The following is a 27,472-nucleotide window of genomic DNA, read 5'->3' as shown; positions in this document are numbered from 1 at the left end:
TATAGGAAATATTTTGTCTGTATAGCTACCAGGGAAATAGGTGCACGAATGCAGACATTGCAAAGGATGGGAACAAAGTAAACCGATAGCTAAATCAATAAAGTTCGGAAGGCGGAATGAAAGCAAAGTGCAAGCATCACACGGTAGTGTTATCCACATCATTATTCTTGAAGCCTGATATATTTCGTGTGCTCTATATCGCCCATTGATGAGTCCTCGGCTCTATCTGCCAATGAAGGCCCGGCAGTGAGTGACGTCATATCTGCTCAGCTGAGGTGCGAGGCCGTAAAGTTTCGGTACGGGAGCCCGTGAGGACAGAGCTGCTCGGGTACCCTCAGGCCTCGGATGTGATCCCGGAGAGGGGTGCTGTAAAAGGTCACCTGATACTTAAGCGGTGTGATCTCGGCTAATTCAATGGGTCAGAACGGGGAATCTAACTCAGCAATGGAACTGGACGAGAAAAAGGCAAGTGACCTCTATCTACAGTTCGCTGGTTATATGTGTGAGATATGAGGTCGTTGTGAGATGATCGCAGTATGTATACATCGATGCTGGGGGTTCTTTTAACTCGCGCCGTGCTTGTGGTCTGAGTTTTCCGTGTCGTGCTGGGGGGGGGGGGGGGGGGGCATTTTCACGCCCCCCCCCCTCTAACTCGGCTCCTGGGCCACGTAGCGACACGCGGAAAGGGGCAATCGATAGAGAGAGTCAAAATAATGACGGAGACACTTCGGCCATTTTTAGGTCAGGTCAAAGGTCAGGTCACCAGAGCTCATCAAAGGTCAAATGTATTCCATTTCAATAACTTTGGAAACTTCCAACGGCTAACTCGGGAATCAAAAGAGTTACAGCGCCTCGAAAAAGCGCATTCGATAGCCCTTTTACAGACCTTTCTGATTATTGTTCTCAAATTTGACCTTAGGTAACCGGTTTAGTCTCCAGAGGGCAAAAACGCTAAAAATAGTCGCTTCCACGAATTTTTTCACCAGTAACTTTGACTCAAGAAAGCCACGACCTTACTTTTGGCAGCATCCTATTCCTCTCGTTAACCCTCGCCCGCACATGCCATTTTCCCATCCTAGAACGCACATGGGGGGGGGGGGTGCCACCCCCCCCCCCGCGCCATTTCGTTCCTGTTGGAGATATAGCTTAGCAGTAAAGACCAAAAAGATTCTTTGGGAAGAGACGAATCCAATGATACCCAGTTTTACCTTCTCAGGTCAGTCATTGACCTTCCAGGTCAGGTCAAACTAAAAATGTTGCTGTTTTGGGTCACCGTTGGATATCAAGTGCGCTGCTTATCAAATACCGATGACGATGCTGTTTTCTGGTGCCAAGCCAGCTAGAACCTCTTTGTCACACTATCCGACCAGAATTTTGCTGCTGAGGTCATTTCAGGTCAAGTTAGGTCAAGGTCAATTATATGTGTTTGTATGTCTGTGTGTGTCTGTGTGTATACTGATGTGCGCACCGATTGTTTTTGGGTCCATATCACATGAAATCATGATCTGAGAAGCTTTTACCAAAAATGCAGTCAAAAAACTTCACAAAAAGAAAATTCAGCTTGCCTAAAACGCAATTATCTTAGATGACCTAGGTTGACCTTAACCCTGACCTTGACCCCTGTACATCGTCGAACAACATGTTCCATGATAGGTGGGAGGTAAGACTGGCAAAAAAGGCCGAAATCAGGGTGTCAAAAGCTCACAAGGCTCATGGCAAACGCAAGATGTTGAGAATTGGCCATTTGGGTCATGACATGACCTGAAAAACAAGGTCATATCTCCGAAACCAAAAATCACAGAAACTTGAAATTTTCAGTGGACATCAAGAAAGGATAGACAAGCAGCTATACGAAAAATCAGCTCTCTAGCTCTAAAAATGTTGAGTGCAGAGCAGAAAGACTGCCTGGGGGGTGGCAACCCCACCCCCCCCCCCCATGTGCGGGCGAGGGTTAAAACGCGTCGAATGAACTGTGTGTTGACTCTGAAAGGTCATTTTGAAAATTTGACCCCAGGAAAAGGTCATGACCTAACCGGAAATGGTCATATTGCGTATCAGTCGATCCGTAACGTCGAGATGAACACATCTGGCGTGTTTTCACCGCTCTAGCACGTCTTTATCAAAAGTTATAGCCACAAAAACTGCTGGTGACCGTTCATGACCTGAGATGACCTCAGGCGCACACAGAGGGTTCACAGATGCATTTTTTTTTTCCAATTCAGTGTGTCATGACTACCTATGAACCGATGTTTGAGAGCGTTTTGAACGACATTCGTCCAAAAGAGGCGCATTTCAATTTTCTCCCATTGACGTATAATGGAGAGGTCGCAAAATTAACCTGGCCTTAGGTCACAGATATAAAAAATCCGATATGTACATTTTATGCATACTGTTACTCATATCAATCACTGCAAGTTTTGAAAGAGATCAATCTGTCAGCTATAGCGAGCCTTTGAACTTTTGTTCTGAGGTAAGGTCACTTGATGTGACCTGGTGACCTGACCTTGAATAATTCGGGTCTGAATTTTTTATCACATGTGCGAAAATAGGGTATGAACAGGTTTACTAAAAACGGCGGCGCTATTCGCGAAAACCCTGAAGGGGGTTGACTCTGAAAGGTCATTTTGAAAATTTGACCTCAGGAAAAGGTCATGACCTAACCGGAAATGGTCATATTGCATATTAGTCGAGCCGTAACGTCGAGATGAGCACATCTGGCGTGTTTTCACCGCTCTAGCACGTCTTTATCAAAAGTTATAGCCACAAAAACTGCTGGTGACCGTTCATGACCTGAGATGACCTCAGGCGCACACAGAGGGTTCACAGGTGCATTTTTCCAATTCAGTGTGTCATGACTACCTATGAACCGATGTTTGAGAGCGTTTTAAACACGACCCCCCGCAGCACGGCGCGGGTTAAGCCCCATCCTTTTTCTCGGGTGTATGGCCACCTAACAACAAGTGGTAAGCAACGTTAGAGACAGCGTCGAATCTATAGGTATGCATGTAAAAAAAAAAAAAAAAACGCCACAAATAGTGACACATGCACCGAGTGGCGGGCCCTTATATTTCTAATATAAGGGCGCCTGACTATGGCGGCCGCGTGTTGTGACGCTCCGTTTTTAATCAGTTTTTAGCATAGCCACGCTGCTCCTCGTCGCGTGTGAGTGTGCTGGGACCGAGATTGGCACTGGGCTACCGAGTGAGTGACATTTTTTACCATGGACTGTGACATTTAAACCGTTATGACCACTGTTAAATCTGCTATTTTCATCCGCTTGTGCCCGATCAGAGCTGGATGCGAGGGGTCACGCTGCTTGAATCCCCGTTCTACCGGTTTCCGAAGAGGTGTAGTGCCACAGCCAACCAATCAGCACCGCGGATTTCGCTCCACCGGATTCTACCGGACCTGCTCTCGGGTCAGGACGAGGTACCGCTGCAGCTGCGACCGGCCTGGATCGGCGGCGCGGGAGTCCGGCCGTGGGGGGATGGGGCGGCCGGCCCGAGAGCCGGCCCGGCCCGGCCCTGTCGGGATCGGCGGACCACACGACGCGGCACCCGGGCAGGATGGCGGCTGCAGCGACGGAGATACCGCGGGGACTGGATGTCGCATCACTGCGTTGTCCGCTGCGTGCCCCGTGGGCGAGCTGATTCCCCGACCGACACATCGTGGCTCTCCCTCGCCCCTTCCCGCTGCCTGGCGAGGGCCGAGCACGGGGCGTGGGGCCGGGCGGCGAACGTCGAGACACGTGCTCTGAGCGGAGATGCACGTAGTTTCTCTCAGGCGGGGCGCCATGAACCACGTCAATTGGTGCTGCCGCCGCGGCTTACGCTCAGACAGACACGTCAGGCCGAAATCCGAATGGTGGCGACTCCTTCGTGTGCGCTTAAAATAGGTCACCTGAACGTGCGCTCACTGACTGCTCACCTTGATGAGGTGAATCTGCTCCTGCTGCGGGAGGAACTGGACGTGCTGTGCCTCAGCGAGACCTGGCTCACCGACTCAGTCGACTCCAGCATGCTCCTGTTTCCCGGGTACACCATCAGGCGCCGCGACAGAGAGGGCAGGACGGGGGGCGGAGTGGCACTGATCTGTCGCAACACGCTCAAGCTGGACGTGATGCGTGTGCCATCTGCCGGCTCCACACTCGAGGCGGCGTGGGTACAGGTCACCGATCGATCTACCATAATCGTCGGTACCGTCTACCGTCCCCCATCCGGCCCGTACGCTCCAGCTGTCGATGATCTCCAGCAGCAGCTGACGCACGTGCTGGCACAAGGTCGACCGACATACGTGCTGGGGGACATCAACTTCGACGTATCCCATCCCGACAAGCCGGGTGTTACAACATACCTTCAGCAGCTTGCCGAACTCTCTCTGCATCAGCTGATAACCGAGCCGACCCATCCCGGAGAGTCGCCGTCTATTCTCGACCACCTTATAACGAACAGACCGGACCTGACCTCCAATGCCCGGGTCATACCTTGTAACATTAGCGACCACGACCTTATCACTGCTTCGATCACCAACACCAAGACACGACATGTGCCCGTCACATGCACCGTGCGGTCCACGCGCCATGTCGACACTGCTGCCCTCTGCCTCGACCTGCTGCTGGCGGACTGGGCGGAGGTCGACCGTGCCGACTCCATAACCGACAAATGGAACGGCTTTCTACGCGTGTGGGACCCGGTGATTAACCAGCACATGCCGATGAAGACCGTCAAAATGAAGCATCGACACCGCCCCTGGATGGATGATGATGCTGTGACAGACGCGATGGCGGCTCGAGACCAAGCGCGGATCGACAGAGACACCATCCCGTGTGATGACACTGACCGAGAGTTTCGGCAATGCCGTAACGCCGTCAAAGTGGCCATTAATCGAGCCTGCGCCTCCCACTATGCCTCTCTGTACAGAAACTCGCGACCCAAAACGTGGAAGAGCATCAGACAGTTTTTGATTGCATCAAAGAAGGCCGAACCGAGGACTACCGACCTGAATGCTGCGGACAACGGGTGGCCAGATCGACTGAACCGATTCTTCGCGTCAGTTGGCCCTGACGTGGCTGACGCCCTGGCCGCGGAGGACACCGGGGACAGACTGACACCCCGTCCGCCACGTGTGTGCTCGGGTGCATTCAGACCGCGGGCCGCCACTCTCCCTGAGCTTTCTGCGGCGCTCCAGCGGTTGGGATCCTCGCGGGCATGCGGATCAGACGGCATCACTGTGCACATGTTGCGTGAAACGTTCCCAGTGATTGGCCCCAAGCTTCTGGCGCTAGTCAACAGTTCTATTGTTAGTTGTGACGTACCTGTGTCATGGAAGGCCGCCACTGTGACTGCGCTTCACAAGAAGGGTGACATTAGCGACCCAAACAATTATCCCTCGCCGGCCGAGGGGGGGGGGGGCGGGTGCCGCCCCCCCATAGGGTTTTTTCGCGATAGCTCCGAACACGCTGGCGATAGAGAGCTGAAACTTGGCATACCTGACCTTTGATCCAAGCCGGATCTTTTGACACCAACCGCATTTTTGGGTCAGGTCAGGTCACTGACCTATGACGTCATAAGTGAACCTCTGCACGGTTTTCAGATGTCGCAACTTCGCAACGCCCTCACTGCCAGAGGAGATGTCACAGGGAAATGAAACTTGCAGGATCTAGTATCCATTATGAGTCCCACAACTTGTATATCTCGGATTTTTCCTGAAGGTCATATGAGGTCAGGTCATTTTCGTGACCTCACCATTATAAGTCAATGGGGAAAAATGAAAACTGCTATTCTGGCGCCGGGAACGATCTCCAACTATCTCAAGCACACAGAATCGTGATTTTATGCACTCCTTGCAAGGTTAGATGCGTCACTTTTGCAATGTTGACCTTGCGTGACGTCATTTATGACGTCATCAAGGTCATATTAGTTTTTCGTCAATAACTCTTGATCAAATTGAGCTAGCGAGTCGGGAAAGCCACCAATGGACTCAGGAAGACCTGCCGAATCGAATGATATGCGACATGACCCCTTTCGACCAACTTCGTGACCTGGGGGTGCTGACCTGACCTTGACCTGAGGTCAACACCCCAAGTTGACCTGACCCGGACAAAAAGTATATCATTCGACGCGCCTGAGCGAGACGAACACGATGCTGCCAAAATCGGCGCTCTGCGACCGTTTTTTGCGAAGTTATTCACCAAAAACTGAACCGTACCTTGGGGCACTTGACCTGACCTCAGAGGTCACCGGTTGACCTAGGACCTTAAAATTGGGTACCAATCTCTGCGTCTCGTAACGGCGCACACGCTCGTTTTTTCCGCGACGCGCTAGCTCCACCAGGGGCGAAACGGCGAGGGGGGGGTCGTACCCGCCCCCCCCCCTCGGCCGGCGCGTATGTAGAAAACCAATAGGTCCGGCGAGGGTTATAGACCCATATCAGTGTTGCCTGTTGTCGCCAAGCTGTGTGAAAGAGTTGTTTGCTCCCAGCTAGTGACGTATTTAAGCGAGCACCACATCCTGTGTCCCCAGCAGTACGGGTTCCGGCCGGGTTTGTCCACGGAGGCGGCCCTGCTCGATGCTGTTACGTACGCGGTGACGAACATCGATAGCGGCCGCGTGACGTCACTTGTCACCGCTGATACGTCGAAGGCCTTTGACAGCGTTGAGCATGGCCGTCTCCTGGACAAACTCGGTTGGTACGGGATTGACTCCGGATGGTTCTCGGCCTGGCTGAGAGGACGCACACAGTGTGTGAGAGGTGGATCAATTGCTATGAACGTGTCTCATGGAGTGATCCAGGGTTCGATTTTGGGGCCGATTTTGTTTTTGATTTTCACCAATGATTTACCTCAGCACATTCCACATGGTAAATTAGTCATGTACGCTGACGACACCCAGTTCCTTGACACTGACTATTATACAAACTTGCAAAACTTGAAGGACCGCATCGAAACTTCTCTCTCATTTGGACTGAGATGGTTCACCCAAAATCGTCTGAAAATTAACCCAGCTAAAACTGAACTGATAATAATGAAATCTAGACGTCAAAATCTTGACTCAACATTCTCGATTCATTTTGGAAACGATGAGCTCAAACCAAACCACAGTGTCAGGGTTCTGGGGGTCGTCATCGATTCTCACCTGATTTGGGATGAACACATCACGGGTGTTGTTCGTAAGTGCTTTTGCGTACTGGTGTGCCTGGCCAGGATCCGGCATAAGCTACCGAGATGCACAAGACAGCTGCTGATCGAAGCTCTAGTATTTCCCCACATACGTTACTGTTTAAGTGTGTGGGGAAGCTGTACGGTCACACAGAAGCGTCGCATCCAGAAAGCTATTAACTTTGGTGCGCGTATTGTTAGCGGTCTTAGACGGCGCGATCACGTGACTGCGGCGCTACGGGAACTGGGGTGGCCCACCGTAGACGAGTTGATCGCCGAGCGTGACCTCGCAAACGTCACTCGCATCATCGACTCATCTATCACTCCCGAACGTCTGCGCCAACAGTTCGCACTGCGATCCGATGTGTCATCCCGCAGCACCCGCGCCGTGTCCGACGGCCGGCTGCAGCTGCCCCGGGTCCGCACCGAGTTTGCCCGCCGAAGTTTTCTTTATCGTGCGGCGAGTGCGTGGAACAGCCACAGGTAGTCAGCTGTCACTTGTCATGTAGGTATAGGCACGGTTCTCACATGTGTTTTATATTCACTGTTTTATGCCAGTGTGTCATTTTTTATGTAGCACCTGTCTTGCCTAAGTGTTTTTACAATGTTTGTTTATTTGTCATTGACGTAGACACCATAAAAACCATGTCAATGGAGGGTCTTAATAAACTATCTATCTATCTATCTATCTAATACAGATGTAAATTTATTTAAAATTTATTAATTTTAAATTAAATTTATTAAATTAAAGATCTCAAGTTCTTTAGAAGTACATCACGCTCAAATTAATCAATAGATAGATGACATGCTTCAAATTTAAAACCATTTGTATCGATAGGCCGACGAACAGCAGCCAGCCGAGACATCGCCGTCTGCCGACAACCTGTACGAAGGAGACGAAAACCCCGAGAGAGGCAACTGGACGGGCAAGCTCGACTTTCTGCTCTCCTGTCTCGGATATGCCGTCGGTGAGAATATGATCTGCGATGGCGGTGGTGTCCGATTGGCGGTAGTATTTTGTGGCCCTGTCTTAGGTAGTGACTGTGTTGAGATGGTTTCAAGCCTTTACACTAATTGAAGCGATGTTTGTTGTTGGAATCTTCTCAAGTTTATGAAATGGAATGCACTTTTTAAATATTCCCTACACTTATTTCTGAGAAAGATGAAATTCTCCCGGTGAGATCCTAAGATCCATGTTTTTCGGGTGACAGGAGTCCGATCGCACTTTTATGAGGAACTCAGGGGTGGATTTGTAACGGATGCAAGAATGCATGCCTAGCGAATGCCAGATGCCAACAGCAAATAAAGCTGCATATCAATAATAGTATCTTGGTGTAGCGCCATGCGTGTTCGCCGACTGCGCCGTTCGATGTTACAGGTCTCGGAAATGTGTGGCGGTTTCCGTACCTGTGCTATAAGAACGGCGGCGGTGCCTTCCTCATACCGTATGCCCTGTCCTTGCTGGGCCTCGGTGTCCCACTGTTCCTGCTGGATCTGACACTGGGACAGTACAGCGCCATGGCACCCGTCAGTCTCTTCAAAAACTACGCTCCGGCACTAAGAGGTAAGAATTTTTGTCGAAAAAACTGACGGACGTTTTTTAACGAGTTTTGCATGCACCTTGAGGTATCTTTGTCGATATTTCTAAAGCAAAAAGTCCGATGAGCTTATTTTCTTAACCCGCGCCCTGCTGGGGGGGGGGGTGTTTGAACACCCCCCTTGTGTTTTTTTTGCAAATATCTCAAAAACGGCGGCGCGAAGCGCCGCCGTTTTTGGTACACCTTATCATACATCAATTCTACACATGTTGTGAAAATTTCAGACTAAGGTCATTCAAGGTCAGGTCACCAGGTCACTTGAAGTGACCTCACCTCATAAAAAGTTTCAATGTCTGCCATAGCTACACCGAGTGACCGATCGCTTTGAATCTTTCAGCGATTGATAAGGGTAACAGTATCTATCAAATGTATATCTTGGAATTTTGATATCGGTGACCTAAGGTCAGGTCAATTTTGCGACCTCCCCATTATAAGTCAATGGGAGAAAACTGAAATGCGCCTCTTTTGGACGAAAGACATTATAAACACTCCCAAACACTGAATTACAAGTGGTTTAGACACACTGAACATGAAATTGGTGTCCGTGACCCCTGTTTATGCCCTGAGGTCATCTTAGGTCACGAATGGTATCTAACAGTTTTTCGCAAATAACTTTTGATAGAGGCATGCTAGAGCGATGAAAACGCCTTAGATGTGTTCAGCTCGACGATACGGATCGACTGATATGCAACATGACCCTTTCCGGTCAGGTCATGACCTTGACCTGAGATCAAATTTTCAAGTTGACCTTTCAAGGTCAAGTTATGGTTCATTCGATGCGTCTTGACGAGAGGAACACGATGCCGGTAAAAGTAAGCTCGTACAAGGCTTGGGTCAAAAGTTATTGCAGAAAAACTGTTTCCGAAAAAATCGGCTATTTTTGCAGTTTTTGCCCCCTGCAGGCAAAACCGCTGACGATAGGTCAGATCTGAGTGAATTACTCAGAAAGGGCGTTAATAGGGCTATCGAATGCGCTTTTCCGCGGCGCTGTAGCTTTATTGGTTCCCGAGTTATGCGTTGGCTTCCTGGAAATTGTCGACATTCGACCTGAAAATCGGCGAAATTTTGCCTTCAATGACCTCTGGTGACCTGACCTTTGACCTGACCAAAAAAGTGACTGAAGTGATTTCGTCATTATTTTTGGCGCTCTTTCGAACGCCGCCTTCCGTGTTTCGCTACGTGGCCCAGAAGCCGAGTTAGAAGGGGGTGTTCAAACCCCCCCCCCAGCAGGGCGTGGAAATCCAGGACCCCCAGCCGGGCGCGGGTTAACCCGGCACCGCCTGGGCTATTTCCGTACCCACGACAGCCTGGGGGGGGTCGGATCCGACCCCCCCCTGTTATCTCGAGAACCAATGGTCGTATCGAGCCCCGCGAGGCGGCGTTCGAAAGGTCTCTACGAGACCTTCCCAAAGCACTCTTAAGATTTTAAGATTGAGGTCAACTTTCGGGTCAAGGTCAGGTCAAAGGTCAAATTCAGGGGTTTTGCATGAATCGGCTTACGGACAGCGGAATCGATAGCTGCTGCTCGAAACTCACCAAAAATGACCTCAAAGGCCTAGTGAAGGTACCATGTGCGTATAGGGGTCATACTAGGTACAGGTCAAGGTCAGGTCAGGTCACGAAAGGTCACGGTTTTCACTTTCTGCAACATGGGCGTGCGACACATGTTTTATGGCTTATTTTTCACGCCGAATCCGATGGTAATGGTTATATGTGACCCCAAGTCACTGTGCTGGTGATAAGTGTGCATTGAAAGCATAAAAAATCTTTTATACTATACATAACTAAACAAGGGCTAAGAAAAAAGGTCAATTTTTCAACTTTTTTTTGACATAAAAATGCACTTTTCTAGACGAGCTTTGTCCCAGGAATCTAGTGGTGCCATTTGTTTTCACATGCGATGTTCAGAAGTGCCTCTAATTCACGGAAATGCTTATGACGTCACCATGCCCTATGCATGTTGGAGCTATTTTTTACAATTTGGGGGTCAAAAATCAAGATAGAAAGTTGAAATTTGGGGCATCTAATGTTCTAATAGAGCTCTACAACATATATTCCGGTTTTTTGGAAATTCCCAAAATTTTGGATTTTATTAGCTGTTTTCCAAAAAATATAGTTTTTTGAATTTTTAGGGGTGAAAAACGCATTTTATGGAAAATCCGAGATAGCCATTTTAAAGAACTCGTTAAGCTGCGTCTTTTGATGTCCTTAATTTGCAGTTTGCTTCAAACCCTGATTTTTGGCGATTTTTTAAACATTTACCACTTTTTGACTAAAAACGCCATGTAGTTACATCACTAAAATCGATATATCTCAAAATTTTTTGGAAATTTTTTCTTAAAAATTGCACAGGAGACGTCAAATTAATGGGGGAGAAGGTATGCCAAGTTTCAAGTAGATAGCCAAAGTGGTTCATGAGTTATTCAAGAAAAACGGAGGGGGGGTCGGATCCGACCCCCCCCCCAGGCGGTCGCGGGTTAAGCGGTGATTAGGTATCAAGTGAGCCGCAACTGTAGCTTGTAAGCTTCAACGCAATCACCATCTGCGACAGGTGTGGGCATCGCCATGTTCCTGTCCTCCGTGGTGGTCGGCCTTTACTACAACATGATCATCGCGTGGACGGTGTACTACACGTACTCCAGCATGACGGCCGATCTGCCCTGGCAGTACTGCAACCACGACTACAACACGCCCAGTGAGTCCCCGAACGATATTCGCTCCTAAGACCAGGGAACTACCGCTCCGACTTCAGTGCGTTCACTATTCAGCGAATGCACACTGTCGGCGGGCAACACGTGTCCATTGAAACCATCGCATCACTTGATATCTCGCTGGATGAAAGACGATATCGATTCCCTTTTTTCAACGTTTTTATAACTGCTCAACAGGAGAAAGTTGAAACAGTTTCCTTTGCTGGCCTGGTCACATGATATCCTGCTGTAAAGCGTGATGCCCGCTAGCATTTGAGATATCTAACAGTAATGTCTTTGCTAAACATTTACGCATGTCAAAATGTACTAAAAAAGGGTGTGTAGACATGCATTTTATTCAGCATTTCACCTACAGACTGCTTCAATTTTGACGATTACGAGCACTGCAAGGCGATATACAACGAGTCGACGTGGTGGATCTACAACTATGGTCACTGCATCACCAACCGCACAGAGGCCGACATCCTGGGAGTCAACAGCACCGTGCCGGAAAAGGACCGCGTCTCACGTGAGTTTTGGGCTGAGGGAGTCACGTGAGCTCTCACCCTCTCACCCGCTGAGGTCAGCTCAATCGGCACGGCCGCTGCGCCTGACGAGGAAATCTTATCATTATATGGTCCCACCTTCAGACCCGGTGGGCTTAGCAAGGTCGTTAGCGGTCGTAAATACTGGCTTTGGGACAGCGAACTGAGAAAGTGATGGCGCATGACTGATATCAATCGCTGTAAAATCATGGTTTATAGCTTGCCACATGATATGAAGAGGTCTGTATATCATTGCCATTTCCTTCTGAAAACGCATTGTCAGGCTGGTAAAATTCCATCACGGCTTCGGCAGCGTGCCATCTAAATAAAAGGAAAGCAGATTGGTAAAAAACAAACTTCGCACTACCCCGAATCGCCATACATACATAATGCTATTACAGGCGTAGGTATACCGGGTGGCCCAGAAAAAACGTTCCCAACTTTAAATCAATATTTCTCAGAAAGTGAAAACGATACAACATTGAAACTTCGCATATTCAATGCGGCATACATTTTCAGTAAATGGTATGATTTTCATGGTGTTCAGTAAATTGCTTTTTAAACGGTTCGCGTCTCAATCATGCCATGTAAAAATTACTTTTTTGCTCCGATGTTTACTAAAGAATGTGAGTGAACGGGTCACTTTCACCCCGCGGCACCGTGGCCTAGAGCCATGACTTCTACTGGCAGCTAGTCTCATTGATGGTTCGGGTCTCAGGATGACACATTCCCTCAGGCAACCACGATGGCTCTGTGCCAGTGGCATCGGAAGAAGTTTCCAGTTTTCTAACCATCTTGTAGCTCAAATACTTTCCTGGCTGACATTCCTGGGAAAAGGTAGCTTTTCAACCAGTTTTTTTTTGTCATCTGCTGGCAATGTTGTTTTTCATAAGCTATTCTGTGGTCTTCTGGCACAGGAACCAGTCTGCTTTAGTTTGTTTTCCTTATCCGGTCGATTTACTGTTTGATCTACTGAAAGGAGGGTAATCAGCAGTAATCCATGCACCGTGCCACTCCTGCTCGAAACATGATTTGGTGTTGAAACGAATGGCATCCATGAGCACCATTTTGGCTCAGTATTTGAATATTTGGCACATAAGTGAGACAAAAATATTTAAAATAAGAACATACATGTTGGTTTCATTCACGTGCTCTATCTTTTATTCTTTTTATAACATGGGACGTCTAACCCAATCATCACTATCGTTTGACATCGGCAAAAAAAGCAAAAACGTCTTGCCTAATTCAACTCAAGATTGCCAGCTTGAAAATGATGGTATACTGTTATAATTTGGCATACAAATGCGCAAAGAAATGACGCAAGCTTGATGAAAATTTTGGCTCGTTATTTGTACTCGAATTTGATATATAGGCCTCCAAAGTTCGGAACGTTTTTTCTGGGCCACCCGGTATATGCTGCATCTGATATTAAAGGGACCCTCCCACCTTAACATTAGATTTGAGTTGAGATAGCCAAAATGGGGTCCCTGGCTCACAATTACCGGTTTCGGCACTCACAACATCGAGAAATGCCTTAAATCGGAAATATTGAATTTCAAAATTGCAGCATTTTGATTCAGAGGGGCTAATGCATAGGAATACCCCTCTGAATGTGTGACGTCAGCGCAGATATCTAACGATTTCTAAATGTTTGACTAAAACGTTTTGATAGCACGCGGTGGTATATGCTGCTTTGCGCGCAATACCTAAGTGCCGCACTTTCAGCTGCCAAACTATTGCTTCCAAATAAAGTCGCTAGGAACAGCGGAGATTCCAAAAAGTAAACAAAAGTAAAAGTCTAACATCTTGAAAACCGGTGAATATTTTTCGGTGAAATTTGGTAGATATTCGTCTTCGCTCTTTCTGAACCGAGCGACATCACTTTCATGCCAATTCATAAACTTTTTTGAAGGTGGGAGGGTCTCTTTAAGCATCTGGGAAAAGCAATTTGCATACATTCTGCATAGCACTGTTACTAAATTATATCGACATGTATTCACAGACAAAGCCTTAATTAAAAACAAATCAGGTGCATCAGGTGCACTCGTGCAGTCATAAGTATTGCAATATTTTTACAGAGCAGTGTATTACCATCCATAAATAACGTTACATGCCATAGCGTCTCCCACATGTGTCATTGCATGACACAATGACTTATATGCATTAACTTTGATGACACTGGTAAGAACCTACAGCTCTCGAATAACTGTTTGCCCTATTTCTTAGCCGCGGAGGAGTACTACAACAACCACGTACTCAGCCTGAGCTCCGGGATCGACGAGCTGGGATCGGTGCAGCCCCGCCTCGTCCTCTCACTGCTGTTCGCCTGGCTGGTCGTTGGCGGAGCTCTCATCAAAGGCATCAAGTCGTCCGGAAAGGTGCGATATGCAAAGTACTAGGATACCACCAAAATATACGCAGGAGATAACCTAACAAAGACGTAGGTACATCTTTTTCTTCGACGCTTTCGTTGAGGAAGAGTGAATACCTGTTACAGTAGCCAATTAGTAATGCTTTTCGTGGTAAAAATGATCTGATGTTTATTTCTAACTGATGCTGCTTTCGAACGAATGACTGAGCTGCCTTGTTGTTGTGTGTTGCTTTAACTACTGTGGCTGTCGGATTGACCTTTCATGAGAAATAGCAATGCCACTTCCGAAGTTCGTCGCAGCCAACGTCATTCAACCATTAAACGGGGACAGTGATGCAACGCGTCTTCGACCACTGGCGGATCCAGGCTTGCGTTTTTTGGGGGGGGGGGGGCAACTCATGCAGGAGCCAAACCTAGGGTACCCCCAAATCCTGTTTTCTCATCGGATTTAGGCCACTTATTTTTCGTCACAGCCCTGACACTATGAATTTTTTTTTTAACTAAAAAGAAAAATATATAAATGGTAGCCCACCCGACCCATGCCTTTATATTACTTTGTAAACACTTACCATTGTTTTTATCGACCAGTTGAAGGGACCCTCCCACCTTAACATTAGATTTGAGCTGAGATAGCCAAAATGGGGTCCCTGGCTCACAATTACCGGTTTCGGCACGCACTCACAACATCGAGAAATGCCTTAAATCGGAAATATTGAATTTCAAAATTGCAGCATTTTGATTCAGAGGGGCTAATGCTTTTGGATACCCCTCTGAATGTGTGACGTCAGCGGAGATCTAATGATTTTTTAATATTTTACTAAAACGTTTGGTAGCATGCGGTGGTATAGGCTGCTTTGCGCGCAACAAATGCCGCACTTTCAAATAAAGTCGCTAGGAACAGCAGCGGATATCCCAAAAAGTAAACAAAAATAAAAGTCTAATCTCTTGAAAACCGGTGAATATTTTTCGATAAAATTTGGTAGATATTCGTTTTCGCCCTTTCTGAACCTAGCGACATCACTTTCATGCCAATTCATTAACTTTTTTGAAGGTGGGAGGGTCTCTTTAAAGGAAAAGGGCCACCTTTAACATCGGGATTGAAACTGAGATAGCCATCTTGTAGCCCGTGTCCGAAAACCTATCTGTATACCTCCTTACGGCCGATTTCGGCCTCCATTCGTAGTTATCGGCAATTTTAAAAGAAAATACGCCAGGAATGCGTCCTTATCCCAGGAATGCGTTCTTATCCGACAATACAGCCACCCGCGGCGAGGCTTTGGTTTTTTACCAATCAGCTCCAACCAGCTCAGCTTTAACCAATCAGCTTATCTGACACAATCCGACGAGTCTGTCTTCTGAACGCTGATTGGCTTGAGTGTGACGTCATCGCTATGCCATCATACAGTAGGTGCCGTAGAGAGTATCAACATAGTACCAATATGGTAAATAGTTTTAAATACTTTTTCGCGAATTGTGCACTTCTGGCACCAGTTTTAAAAAGAAAATGAAAAATAATAATGTCAAAATGAAAAACAACGATATCTTCATATTTCACGAAGGTGGCCCTTTTCCTTTAACCCGCTTCGAGTCAGTGCTTGGGTCCCTTTGCGGGCCGGGAGGTGGTAAAACAGCCCTGTCTAACTCGGCTCCTGGACCACGCCCTGATTGAACTATGTTTCATTATCGTTTGGGGGAGGGGGAAAACGGGCCACTTTAGGCCTCTGGGAAGGGGGCATGGCCCTAAATGCCCCCTCCCTGGATCCGCCAGTGTAAGAAGAGACCATTGGAGCTGCAGTTGGGTACCTCAGACATCAGGGTACGCCCTCAGATGTATGTATAGGACTCGCATGGAGACCTCTTATGCTATAGTGTACTGAAAGGACCCAAAGGAGCCTGTCTATATGGGCTCCCAGAGATAGACGCGGGCCCTCAGGAGCCCGCCAGAGCCCCAATGAGGGATAAGTGAGGGATACCAAGTGCCTGCAATTGCATATTGCATAAGCCATAACGCCTTTACAAATCAATATATTATGCATCAGTGGCAGATCCAAGGGGGGCCACATGGGTCATGACCCCCTTGGTGCCCGGGGGCACCACAGGCCTGTCAGGGGCACCACCGGCCTAGTAGGGGCACCACCAGCCCGCCAGGGGCACCACAGGCCTAGCAAGGGCACCACGGGCCTGTGAGGGGCCCCACAGGCTTGTCAGGGGCACCCCAGGTCTGTCAGGGACACCAGAGACCTGCCAGGGGCGCCGCCGGCCTCGCAGGGGCACCATGGGCCTGTCAGGGACACCAGAGGCCTAGCAGGGGTACCACAGGCCTTACAGGGGCACCACCGGCCTTGCAGGGGCACCTTGGGCCTGTCAGGGGCACCACAGTCCTGTCAGGGCCCAGGGGCACCAGCGGCCTAGCAGGGGCACCACAGGCCTGCCAGGGGCACCACCGGTCTAGCAGGGGCACCATGGGCCTGTCAGGGGCCCCACCGGCCTCGCAGGCATCACGGCATCACGCAGGGGCACCTTGGGCCTGTCGGGGGCATCACGGGCCTGTTGGGGGCACTTTAGGCTTGTCAGGGGCACCACAGTCCTGTCAGGTCCCAGGGGCATCAGCAGCCTAGCAGTGGCACCCTAGGCCTGCCAGAGGTACAGCCCACCGCTAAAGTAATGTAGGGTTTTACCAAACTCAACGGTTGGCTTTGACTGGCGATTGTTTAATGCGAAGTGATTGAAAAGAAGATGTCAATAGCTAAAGTTGCAGCTCAAGGGTGACGATACATATAAGCTACATTCAAAGTTTCATCGTAGTCTGGCTAATCGTTCCTAAGCTTCAGAAGCAGAACATACCCATGACTGAAACCCTACATTACTTCTGCTGTGGACTGTACCACAGGCCTGCCAGGGTCCAGGGGCACCACAGGCCTAGCAAGGGCACCACGGGCCTGTCAGGGGCACCTCAGGCTCCCGTGCCCCCCCCCCTCCCCCCCAGATCCGCCAGTGATGCCACACCACGCGAAACACCGCCAACTACCAGCTGCCGCGCCATAAACACGTGCCAACAACAGTCTTTTTTTTTAAGGTCGACTCCGCTCGCGCAACTTTTGACTGACCCTCACTGCTACTATATTGCTTCCATATTATGCCGTGGAAAGCTTTACTTCACCAAGTGGCTAAAAGCCTCCATCAAGGTATATTTTCTTAGCAATTTTTCTGGCGTTTTTGGGGGGGGGGCAAACAGGCCACTTTAGGCCTTTGGGGGGGGGGGGCATGGCCCCCGTGGCCCCCCCTGGATCCGCCAGTGTCTTCGACGTATGTCCCGTCTGTTTCACCTGTTCTTACTCGAGGCATCTACTGGCGGCAGGTGGTGTATTTTACGGCGCTCTTCCCGTTCGTCATCCTCATCATCTTGCTGATCCGCGGCGTAACGTTGCCCGGTGCCTCCGAGGGCATCAAGTTCTACATCGTCCCAGACCTGGACCGACTCAGTGACATCAACGTCTGGGTGCAGGCTGCCGTCCAGATCTTCTACTCATTAGGAATCGCCAGCGGAGGCTTGGTCACCCTTGCCAGCTACAACAAGTACCACAACAACGTCATCAGGTACTTACAACTTACTCTACATGCGGTGACAGATCTTAGGAGATGTTTGTGATGCGATGCTTCACTTTTTTTTCAATGCTCCGCATCGCACATACAGCTCTGAATGCCTGCCTGTTCCAGGGACACCTTAATTGTCTGCTTCGGCAACTGCTGTACCTCCGTGTTTGCTGGTTTCGCCATCTTCTCCGTCCTGGGCTTCATGGCTAAAGAGCTGGAAGTTCCCGTATCTGAAGTCGTCAAAAGTGGATCAGGTGGGAACCGCTTTGTCATATGTTACGCTTCATTCGCCACCAGCATTTATTGCCCTATTGCAAATGACTGGTATGATCAGATGCCAGCACTTATTCAGGGAACTTCTAGCGTCGTTCATGGAGGATCCGGTTTTGATCGCTCGAAGCTAACGGATTCACTTTTTACATGTCGCAGGCCTGGCATTCGTGGCCTACCCAGAGCTAGTGACTCGTCTCCCCGTCTCCACTCTCTGGGCGCTGCTCTTCTTCCTGATGCTCTTCACCCTCGGACTCGACTCCCAGTTCGCCATCGTGGAGAACATCATCACCTGCATCCTGGACGAGTTTCCGAAGCTGCGCCAGTGGAAGCCCTGGGTGGTCGTAGGAATCTGTGTAACGCTTTTTCTACTTGGCATACCGCTCACAACTGAGGTAATTGCTTTAGGTTCTCCAGAACGTTTAACGATAACTTTTTAATCTGAACTCTTCGGGAAAATTATTACTTTTGACCTTCCAATGCCTTTAATTGGAGATAGCATGGAGTCCAGCTCACTACGACTGAACCATTTCCAGGGCGGCCGCTACGTCGTGGACCTGATGGACAACTACGCTGCGGGCTGGCCGTACCTCTTCATCGGCCTGACAGAGCTGCTAGGCATGTACTGGCTGTACGGCATCACCAACTACTACCGCGACCTGGCCTCACTGGTGGGCTTCAACCCGGGCTTCCGGCTGAAGGCGCACATCACGACCATTTACGGCACCGTGTCTCCTCTCCTGGTGGCAGTGAGTGTGGCTGGACAATCGGACCTGGACAAGGGTGGCGTTTTGAAGGAGTTGGGAACGTACGCAGTTTATGTGACGAGATGCCGTGGCGCATGCAGAATGCAGGGAGCTCTTCGAATTGTGGGAGATGTTAATTCTTAATTGTTTATTGGCCTCACCACAATATTTGATATCTTGTTTGAAGTAGAAGAAAACGACGCTCGATCTGGACTTCGTGAACAAGCGCAAGGCGTGATAACAATAAGCCGGTTATAGCTCCCATATGTAGTCGCATCAAAGGTGCTTGGAGTCTCGGACACGTAACACCATAATGTTTGCTCTTTCTCCCTTTTCTCCCAGACTTACACTCAGCCGTCTTTACCGAAGTTTATTCCTACTGACACCCTTCGTTTGGCAGCTGATTCTGCTGCTCGGCTGGATCAACTACGAACCGTACGAGGTGGACGGCTACGTCTACCCTCCCTACGCCAACGGCATCGGCTGGGCCATCGCCATGTTCATCATCGCCGTGGTTCCTGGCGGCTTTATCTACAACATCGCCTGCGAGCAGACTGGCGACTTCAGAGAGGTGAGCTGCGGCTGCTGGGTCGTGCTGGGGTGTGATGAACGCTGAGCTTCCCGACATCGTTACTTAGGCTGGAACCTCGCCCGGTCACGAATGTTACTATTGCCGATATATGTACTTGTACGTGCATAGAAGCAAATTTGCGACACTACAACAACGACCTTTGAATATCATACCTCTTATTGACACAAGCAACCGGGCTTCCACAGCCGCACTTGACAGCAATTAAGTAAGTACAGTCACCAGCACTTGCTACTAATCACCTCGTTTTTGTTCAGTAGTTTGAAGACCGATCAATTCTCAGTCGCGCAAGATACGTCAAACGATCCGTTTGGTCCTCCGATTTTCGAATATCTAACTTGTTTGTGCATATTCGAAGCATTTTGGAATGGGGAGCCAAAAAACCTCTTTTCTGCCCTGAAGTGTGCCCCAAGAAGTCGTAGAACCTAGCCCCGCCTCTGATCCACAGACCACTAGTGCCATCTCTTGTCAGCCGAACAAGCCGCAGAAGTAAATAATGTCACGTGACCTTTGCACACGCTACAATTACTACGCAGCTGTAGTGGGGGAAGCGGGGCGGAGGCGTGGAGAGGGACGCGATCGGTCGGCTAGGGTCAGGTCGCCGAGGTCAGAGGTCATCCGCCGGAGGGTGTTTGAGCGGTTGGGCCGTGTGGGCTGGGGCCTGCGGAGTGGGGAGCGCCTGGACCTGTCTGAAAATAAGCCCTACAACGCTGTGACAGTCGAGAATATTGTGAGGAAAGATAGAGAGAGGGAGAGGAGAGAGAGAAAGGGAGAGAGAGAGAAAGGGAGAGAGAGAGAAAGGGGGAGAGAGAGAGAAGGGGAGAGAGAGAGAGAGAGAGAGAGAGAGAGAGAGAGAGAGAGCGAGTAATGAGAAAGAGGGCAATGGGTAAATCAGTGAGAGGGAGCGAGAGAGGAAATATTTAGTTGTGTCAGCTTGTTTCACATGTAAAATGTAAATTTGCTTTCCATCATTACAGCTTCGGATTGGAAATGAAATCTTAGCATCCTAATGATAAACCCACGTTGACGGGATGCAGTAGCGGCGGAACACCTTCAATTAAGGGGAGGGGGGGGGGGGGGAACTGCCGACTTTCGGTCCTATTATTTCCATGCAACGCTCATAGGGCTAATGTTGAAATGCCAAAATCAAAGGGGGGCACGGTGCCCCGGTGCCCTCCCCGTTCCACCGCCTATGACGGGATGGGGACGTTCTTATGGTCGTCGCTGGGAGCTCGGCACTAATGGGGTCTGGGGATGATGTTGAAGGTTTCGCAAATGTTTCATAAAAGAGATGCTATTTTTTGCACAACCTATTAAACATTTTTTACGTTTGCTATGAAAATGTTAGGCCCAGTTCCTTCAAGATCAGGTCCACGACTCCACAGCTTACAACAGGAGCTAGCTAACATAACAATTGACCCGCGCCGTGTTGGTGGCATACACTTTCCGTCGAGTAGAAAAACACGGAACAAATAGTGCATCTGCATGGACGGGTTTCGATTATTAACCCGCGCGGGGCTGGGGTCTCCAGCCGAACGCGCGGGGCTGGGGGGGGTAAATTTTACCCCCCCTGTTATCTCCCGAACTAATGGTCCGATTTGGAAAATTCAAACGCCAATCGAAAGCTCTCATCACGAACTACTAAAAACATGTACTTAATTTAAAGTTTGAGGTCAAGGTCAAGGTCAGGTCAAGGGTACAAATTGCAAGTTTCTACAGTATCGGCCTTGCACCGTAGTTACCGAAGAATGGAGTCATGGAGTGAGACTGATCGCCCAAAACGTGTTCTTAGGCTACCAAGACAATATTCGTTGCATACAATATCATTCAGAGGTCAAGGTCAAGGTCAGGTCAGGTCAGGTCAGGTCACCAAAAAACAAAATATAGAAAAGGGCATGTGCGACACATGTTTTATGGGTCATTTTACTCATAGAATTCAATAGGCACACTCAATAAGTGATATGGACCACCTCTGGATGAATTTCAGGTCGAGGTCAGGTCAAGGTCAGGTCAAGTGAGGTCAAATTTTGAAGTTGGTTGTTAAGGCCTAAAAAGGTGTCTATCTGATGCAGTTTTTCACGGCGAATCGAATGGTGCTATTTTTGTTTCCGTACAAGGTCTAGAACTTCCAAAAAAGTCATTTTTCAAAAAATTTGTGTGTCGTGACGTCATAAAATTTTGAATAACTCCCACATTTTTGAACCGATTCTTCTAAAATTTGGTATGTAGGTGCACATAGGCCACTTCTCTGACATATATTCCGGTTTTTTCGATAGACTCAAAATTTTGGATTTTATAATGATTTTCCCAAAAAAGTCAGTTTTTTGAAAAAAATTAGGCTAAAATCCAAAATTTTCAAAAAACCGAGATAGCCATTTGATAGACAAAGTAAAATTACGTATAACCTTTTTGTTACGTTTTGATTCCTTTAAAAATGAAGATGTTAGCGGCGTTTGAACTTTTGCCGTTTTTGAAGCGAAAATGGCGAACATGACGTCACTAAAACGTCAATTTCTCAAAAATTTTCCGACGGATTTCGCTCAAATTTTCAGGGAACGTGTCTAATTGATGTAAGAAAAGGTACTGAAAGTTTGGCGGCGCTGCACGCCGCCGTTTTTGAGATATCGCAAAAATTCGCGAGGGGGGGTAAAATTTACCCCCCCCCAGCCCCGCGCGGGTTAAATCTTCATCAGCATGACATAATCACAGAGAAAACAAGATATAGCACACAAACATTCGAGCATTCGAGCTTTGATTTTCGATTTAATAATCGAAACGCGTCCATGCACTATTTGTTCCGTGTTTTTCTACTTGTCTCTATCAATATACATTTCCGTCGAGTGCTGGGGGGGGGGGGCGTTTCACGCCCCTCCGTCTAATTCGGCTCCTGGGCCACGTAGCGACACGCGGTAAGCGGCAATCGAAAGAGCGTCAAAAATAAGGAGGAAAACACTCGGTCATTTTAAGGTCAGGGCAAAGGTCAGGTCACCAGGGTTCATCATAGGTAAAATTTTGTTGATTTCAACGATTTTGAACACCCGACGGCTAACTCGGGAACCATTAGAACTACAGCGCCGCGGAAAAGCATAGCTCTTTTAACGCTCTTTCGCCAACATGTCCTCAAATTTGACCTCAGATCAACGGTTTAGCCCCCAGAGGGCACCGCTCTAATTGACCTCAAATTTGACCTCAGATTAACGGTGTTTTCACCGCTCTAGCACGTCTCTGTCAAAAGTCAAAAAACTGCTGAAGACCTTTTATGTCCTAAAATGACCTCAGGGGCACACACAGGGGTCACAGGTGCAATTTCCCGATTCAGTGTGTCATGTTCACCTATGGACCGATGTTTGAGAGCGTGTAGAACGAAATTCGTCCAAAAGAGGCGCATTTCAATTTTCTCCCATTGACTTATACCTAATGGAGCAGTCGCAAAATTTACCTGATCTTAGGTCACAGACATAAAAAATCCGAGGTATCCATTTTATACATACCCTAAGCAATTATGAAAGTTTTAAAGTGATCGCTCAGTCGGTGTAGCTACAGCGAGCTTTCGATTTTTTTTTCCGAGGTAAGGTCACTTGACGTTACCTGGTGACCTGACCTTGAATGACGCTACGCGTCGCGTCGCCGTTTTTGAGATATTCGCGAAAAACCTGAGGGGGGAAGGGCGTAAAAACGCCCCCCCCCCCAGCACGGCGCAGGTGGTCGACATAGCGACTCGGACTGAATTAATGCCTTTAACGTTTCAACGGTTGAATAAGGTGAGAGGATTGAGGAAGCTTGTATCGGATTTTCTTCTGCTTGTCGGTAGTTTAGGTTGAAGTTAATTTCGCGAGCTGTCCATAATCATTCAAGAGGGAAAATTCAGCTGCACATCGTTCGGGTAAAAAAAAAAATACACCAAACATTCTCAAAAAGAATAAGCGGAACGGTTTCGTCTATCAAAGACTTCTTCAGCGCTTTTTCAAAAACGTATAAGAAAACTAGCACAGTGACAATCGTTTGAAATAAAATTGGATTCAGTAAGAACTAAGAACTTCATTGTCCGAAAACCACTGACAGTTGATAGCTCAATGACATTTAGAGCCATGCATAAGGAGGCGTAAAAACACTCTCCTCATCTCGTTCTATTACGGGAGGACCATGTCATGGCCTGAGAAAGGTGTTCTCAAAATAAATGACACTGTTTGAGTGAATAAATAATCCGCGCCCCCTTGGGCTATTGGCGGACCCTACCACCTGATCGGATGGTGCAGCCGTTTCGCCTTCCACCTGAGATCTCGGAAAGTTATCGACCGATTTTGAACATTCAAAGAGCGTTCCATAGCCCCACCAGGGAACTACTTGTTACCAGGTTTGGTTGACCTAGGTGCAACCCATGACGTCACAAGTCAGGTCAAAGGTTGCATTTTTTCACCGATTTAGTCTAAGGAATGCGTTACAGTCAGTTAACACATCAAATAAAAGGCATGTTATCGAAAAACATCGATGGAGCGTTGGTTGTCTAATACATATGTTGCCTAAAGAGGTTGCCACAGGGGTCATTAGAACCAGTTCAGATTACATTCTGGTGGAGGTCAGGTCAAGGTCAGGTCAAAGAAGATCAAATTTCGAAGTTGATATTTTGCATAAAAGGGGTATCTATTCGATGCAGCTCATCATAGGAAATCCAACGGTGGTCTTTGGCTTGCTCTGTGTGTTCTGTGATGGCTAAAAATTGAATTTGAAAATGTTACGTCATAAATTTTGAGAAGTTTTTTTTTTGCCATAACTTTGCTAAAAATAGAGCTATCGAGTTTAAGTTTGGCATATCTAGAGCAGATAGTTCTATAACATATATTTCAGTTTTAACCCTCGCATGTGTGCGGCGTTTGCCAGCTTCTAATGTGTAGGGGGGGGGGGGTCGGTTGGACCCCCCCTTGCCGTTTGGCCCCTGATCGAGCTAGAGCTTCGCGGAAAAAACGAGCGTGTTGCCCGTGACGAGAGGAAGCCGATGATACCCAATTTTAAGGTCCTAGGTCATTGGTTGACCTTCCAGGTCAGGTCAATGACCCAAAGTCGGGAAAATCGGGACCTGTTAGAAAGTCGTAAAGTGTGGCTGCTAAGGGGTTTTTCGGGGTGCTGATCACGAATATCGTGTTAGTTTTGATCACAGATGATATCTTGAAGCATTTAGACCAGGTCGGGTCAGGTCAGGTCAGGTCAACCAGTAGGCGTCGTGACGGGTATTCGTAGTACGTGTCAACCGCCTCTGACAGCTTCGTAACATGTTACGAAGTCACCAAAACTACTTCGTAAATGTTCAAATGGTTGCTAAATTCGAATTCAGCTCCAAAAACTAGCCTAGAAACATGTAAAACTCGAAAAAGTGACCCGAGGTCACCCGAGGTCACCAAAGGTCAATGACCTGACCTGACCTTCAGGTGACCTTGACACACACGGGAGTAACATCAAATCACATGTTTGAACGTTTGAAACCACGAAAAGCTTGCAAACACGCGGCTAGTGCGAGCCGACATACGCGAAATCGCGATTCCGGCCAAACATGGTCTCGGAAAAGAGGTCACAGGTCAAAGGTCATTTGGGTCAGGGTCATGCAATTTTCAGGGTAGGTGTAAAATTGATCAATGCGAGGGTACTGAAAGTTTCGTCGCGATCGGCCGCTTTTTACGCGAGTTATTCGCGAAAAACCATGGGGGGGGTCCATCCGACCCCCCCCCCCCTACACATGCGAGGGTTAATTTTGAAAGTTGTTGGTATTTTCGGGGTGTTTACTTCTATAGTTTTGACGGTCAAAATCAATTTTTGTTTGGAAATAAGAGTTAGCAGTTTGGTAGCGCTGTTTATTTTACATCTTTTTGATCTTAAATATGTTTCGTTATCTTCAAAACTGTAAGCGTGACAGCTCTTCCCGCTAAACCTTTTATTGGGTCGAAAATGACAGAACATGACATCCCTCTGGCGTCATTTGTGACTAACCTTTCATAAGAGATCTGGAAAAATTTGGTCACAAGTGTAAAAATGATGCCCGGAGGGGTCTTGAAAGTTTGGTGGCGACATTTGATATACTTTAGGAGATATCGACTGAAAAGGAGAGAGGGGGCCGTTTCGCGCCGCCCTCCCCCCTCAACGGGGCTTTCAGTTGCTGCTCTCACAGAACTCTTGGTTAGGCATATTACAACGCAATGGAATTGCAAGTGGCAATATAAGCTTCCTGCCAGCGCCGGACCAGAGTTTGAACATGCAGGCTGAATTTTAACATTTAACTTTTGAATTTTTAAACCGTTGAGCTTTTTAGAAGTTGTATGAACTGTTCAGCTCCTTTTTTGGTCCATCACAGCGGGCTTGTATGCCATTTGTCAACCAAAATCGAATTAAAAACTTTGTATTTGGTCTGGCTACCTCGCCAACTTCTTAACTGGATCGTTTTGAGTAGCTTTTGATTGGGCACTGCCCACGTTGTCTGTCTAGCTTTTCGTGTCATAGACACTGTCTATGACACGAGAAGAGGCTGCTGACATCGTTTGTCGCGGTTGGATAATACCAATCCACGTCCCAGTGGCTGCTCGATGATCGATCGCACTTTCCCCGGCCCACCTCTCCCACCAGGCTAGACTTTGCCCGGCACGGCCGTCGCCTCAGTGCCTCGGGCGGTGACCCGTTCAAAGGGGCTCACAATTCGTATGGTGCCGTGGCTCTCAAACCAATACAGAACAGTGAAACGTAAAGGCTCACTTTCCATATAAGGCGAACGGCTGATTCTGGCGCCGAGGCTTCAGTCATGCTAAGGCGCTCAATCACAGCGCCGCATTTCAGTTAGTGTCGGGCGCAAAAGCTACTATGCTCCGCCCCTCCATCACGTGACCCTGCCCTCACGTGGCCTCAGTCACGTGGTGTTTCCACTTCTTGGCGCATGGCGGCGCTAGTCTCGCAGGGGCGGTGGTAGCTTGCTCCCCCGCCGTCCGGGGGTGATGGGTAGCAACTGCTGGTGACTGTACATAGCTGCCAGCGCCACCTCGGAAGGCTGATGGAGAACTACAGTTCCCACAGTCCCGTCAGGCGACCAGTCCACAGCATGAGGCCGCCCCTCGAATAGCTCGTCATCATCCTGTGACGTGCGCCCCATCAAAGACTGTAATCTGTTTGACCGCCGACCTTCCCCGCAGCGTCTGAGGAACTCTGGCCGCCCTACCGAGGCCTGGTACGAACACTCACAGAATATCGCCGCCCGGGAGAAGCTGGCGGCGTCGCCCGAGACCGGCGTCGACAACGCGGCGTTCAACGTTGACGACGACGACGACGACCTTTGACCTGAGAGTTCGACATACCGATATCAAACTCTGTGCATGCATCTGTGTTTATCAACTTTACATCCTGCGTACATTGTCCTCGAGTTTAGGGGTTTGCTCTGTTGTCGTCTGAGAATCGCGGGCGGATTGTTATTTATGTTTTGTTTGTACTGATTGCAGTCGTGTGACAGTAGCGGCTGAACACCTTAAATTAAGGGGGGGGGGATACTGCCGACTTTTGGTCCCATTCATTCCATGCAACGCCCATAGGCCTAATAATAAAATGCCTAAATCAAAGGGGGCACGGTGCCCCGGTGCCCTCCCCGTTCGGCCGCCTATATCGTGTGAATTATTTGCCCAGTAGCAATTATGATGTAATGCTACATGGCAAGCTGTGTAATTTTCATGTTATAACGTTATTTATATAGGAACTACTAAATAAAGATCGACATAACTTTTGACGTTGGCTTTCGAACGTCGCCCACCGTATGTCGCTGCGTGACCCAGAAGCCGAGCTAGGAGGGGTGTCCAAACCCCACACCCAGCAGGGCCTGGAAATCCGAGAGCCCAGGCGGTGCAGGTTTATCAATAGCTGGTCACGTCTGTATCAAAGTGTAATAAATA

The 27,472-nt window shown here is 48.5% G+C and overlaps 1 protein-coding gene across 1 annotated transcript; it reads left to right on the top strand.

Annotated features, from left to right (window-relative positions):
• Positions 1-298: 298 nt before the first annotated feature.
• On the top strand, positions 299-27,307 carry LOC122389666 (sodium-dependent proline transporter-like). The gene is made up of 12 exons (XM_043381896.1): positions 299-465; positions 7,995-8,124; positions 8,535-8,720; positions 11,306-11,449; positions 11,821-11,973; positions 14,216-14,367; positions 17,719-17,957; positions 18,078-18,208; positions 18,384-18,619; positions 18,761-18,973; positions 19,371-19,541; positions 26,726-27,307. The coding sequence occupies exons 1-12, from the start codon at positions 415-417 to the stop codon at positions 26,867-26,869; spliced, it is 1,950 nt and encodes a 649-aa protein (XP_043237831.1). The 5' UTR covers positions 299-414; the 3' UTR covers positions 26,870-27,307.
• The last annotated feature ends 165 nt before the right edge of the window (positions 27,308-27,472 follow it).

The sequence above is a fragment of the Amphibalanus amphitrite genome, unplaced genomic scaffold (assembly GCF_019059575.1).
Source record: "Amphibalanus amphitrite isolate SeventyFive unplaced genomic scaffold, NRLGWU_Aamphi_draft 000367F_arrow, whole genome shotgun sequence".
NCBI lineage: Eukaryota > Metazoa > Arthropoda > Thecostraca > Balanomorpha > Balanidae > Amphibalanus > Amphibalanus amphitrite.
This window is presented reverse-complemented; position numbering and strand designations above follow the sequence as displayed.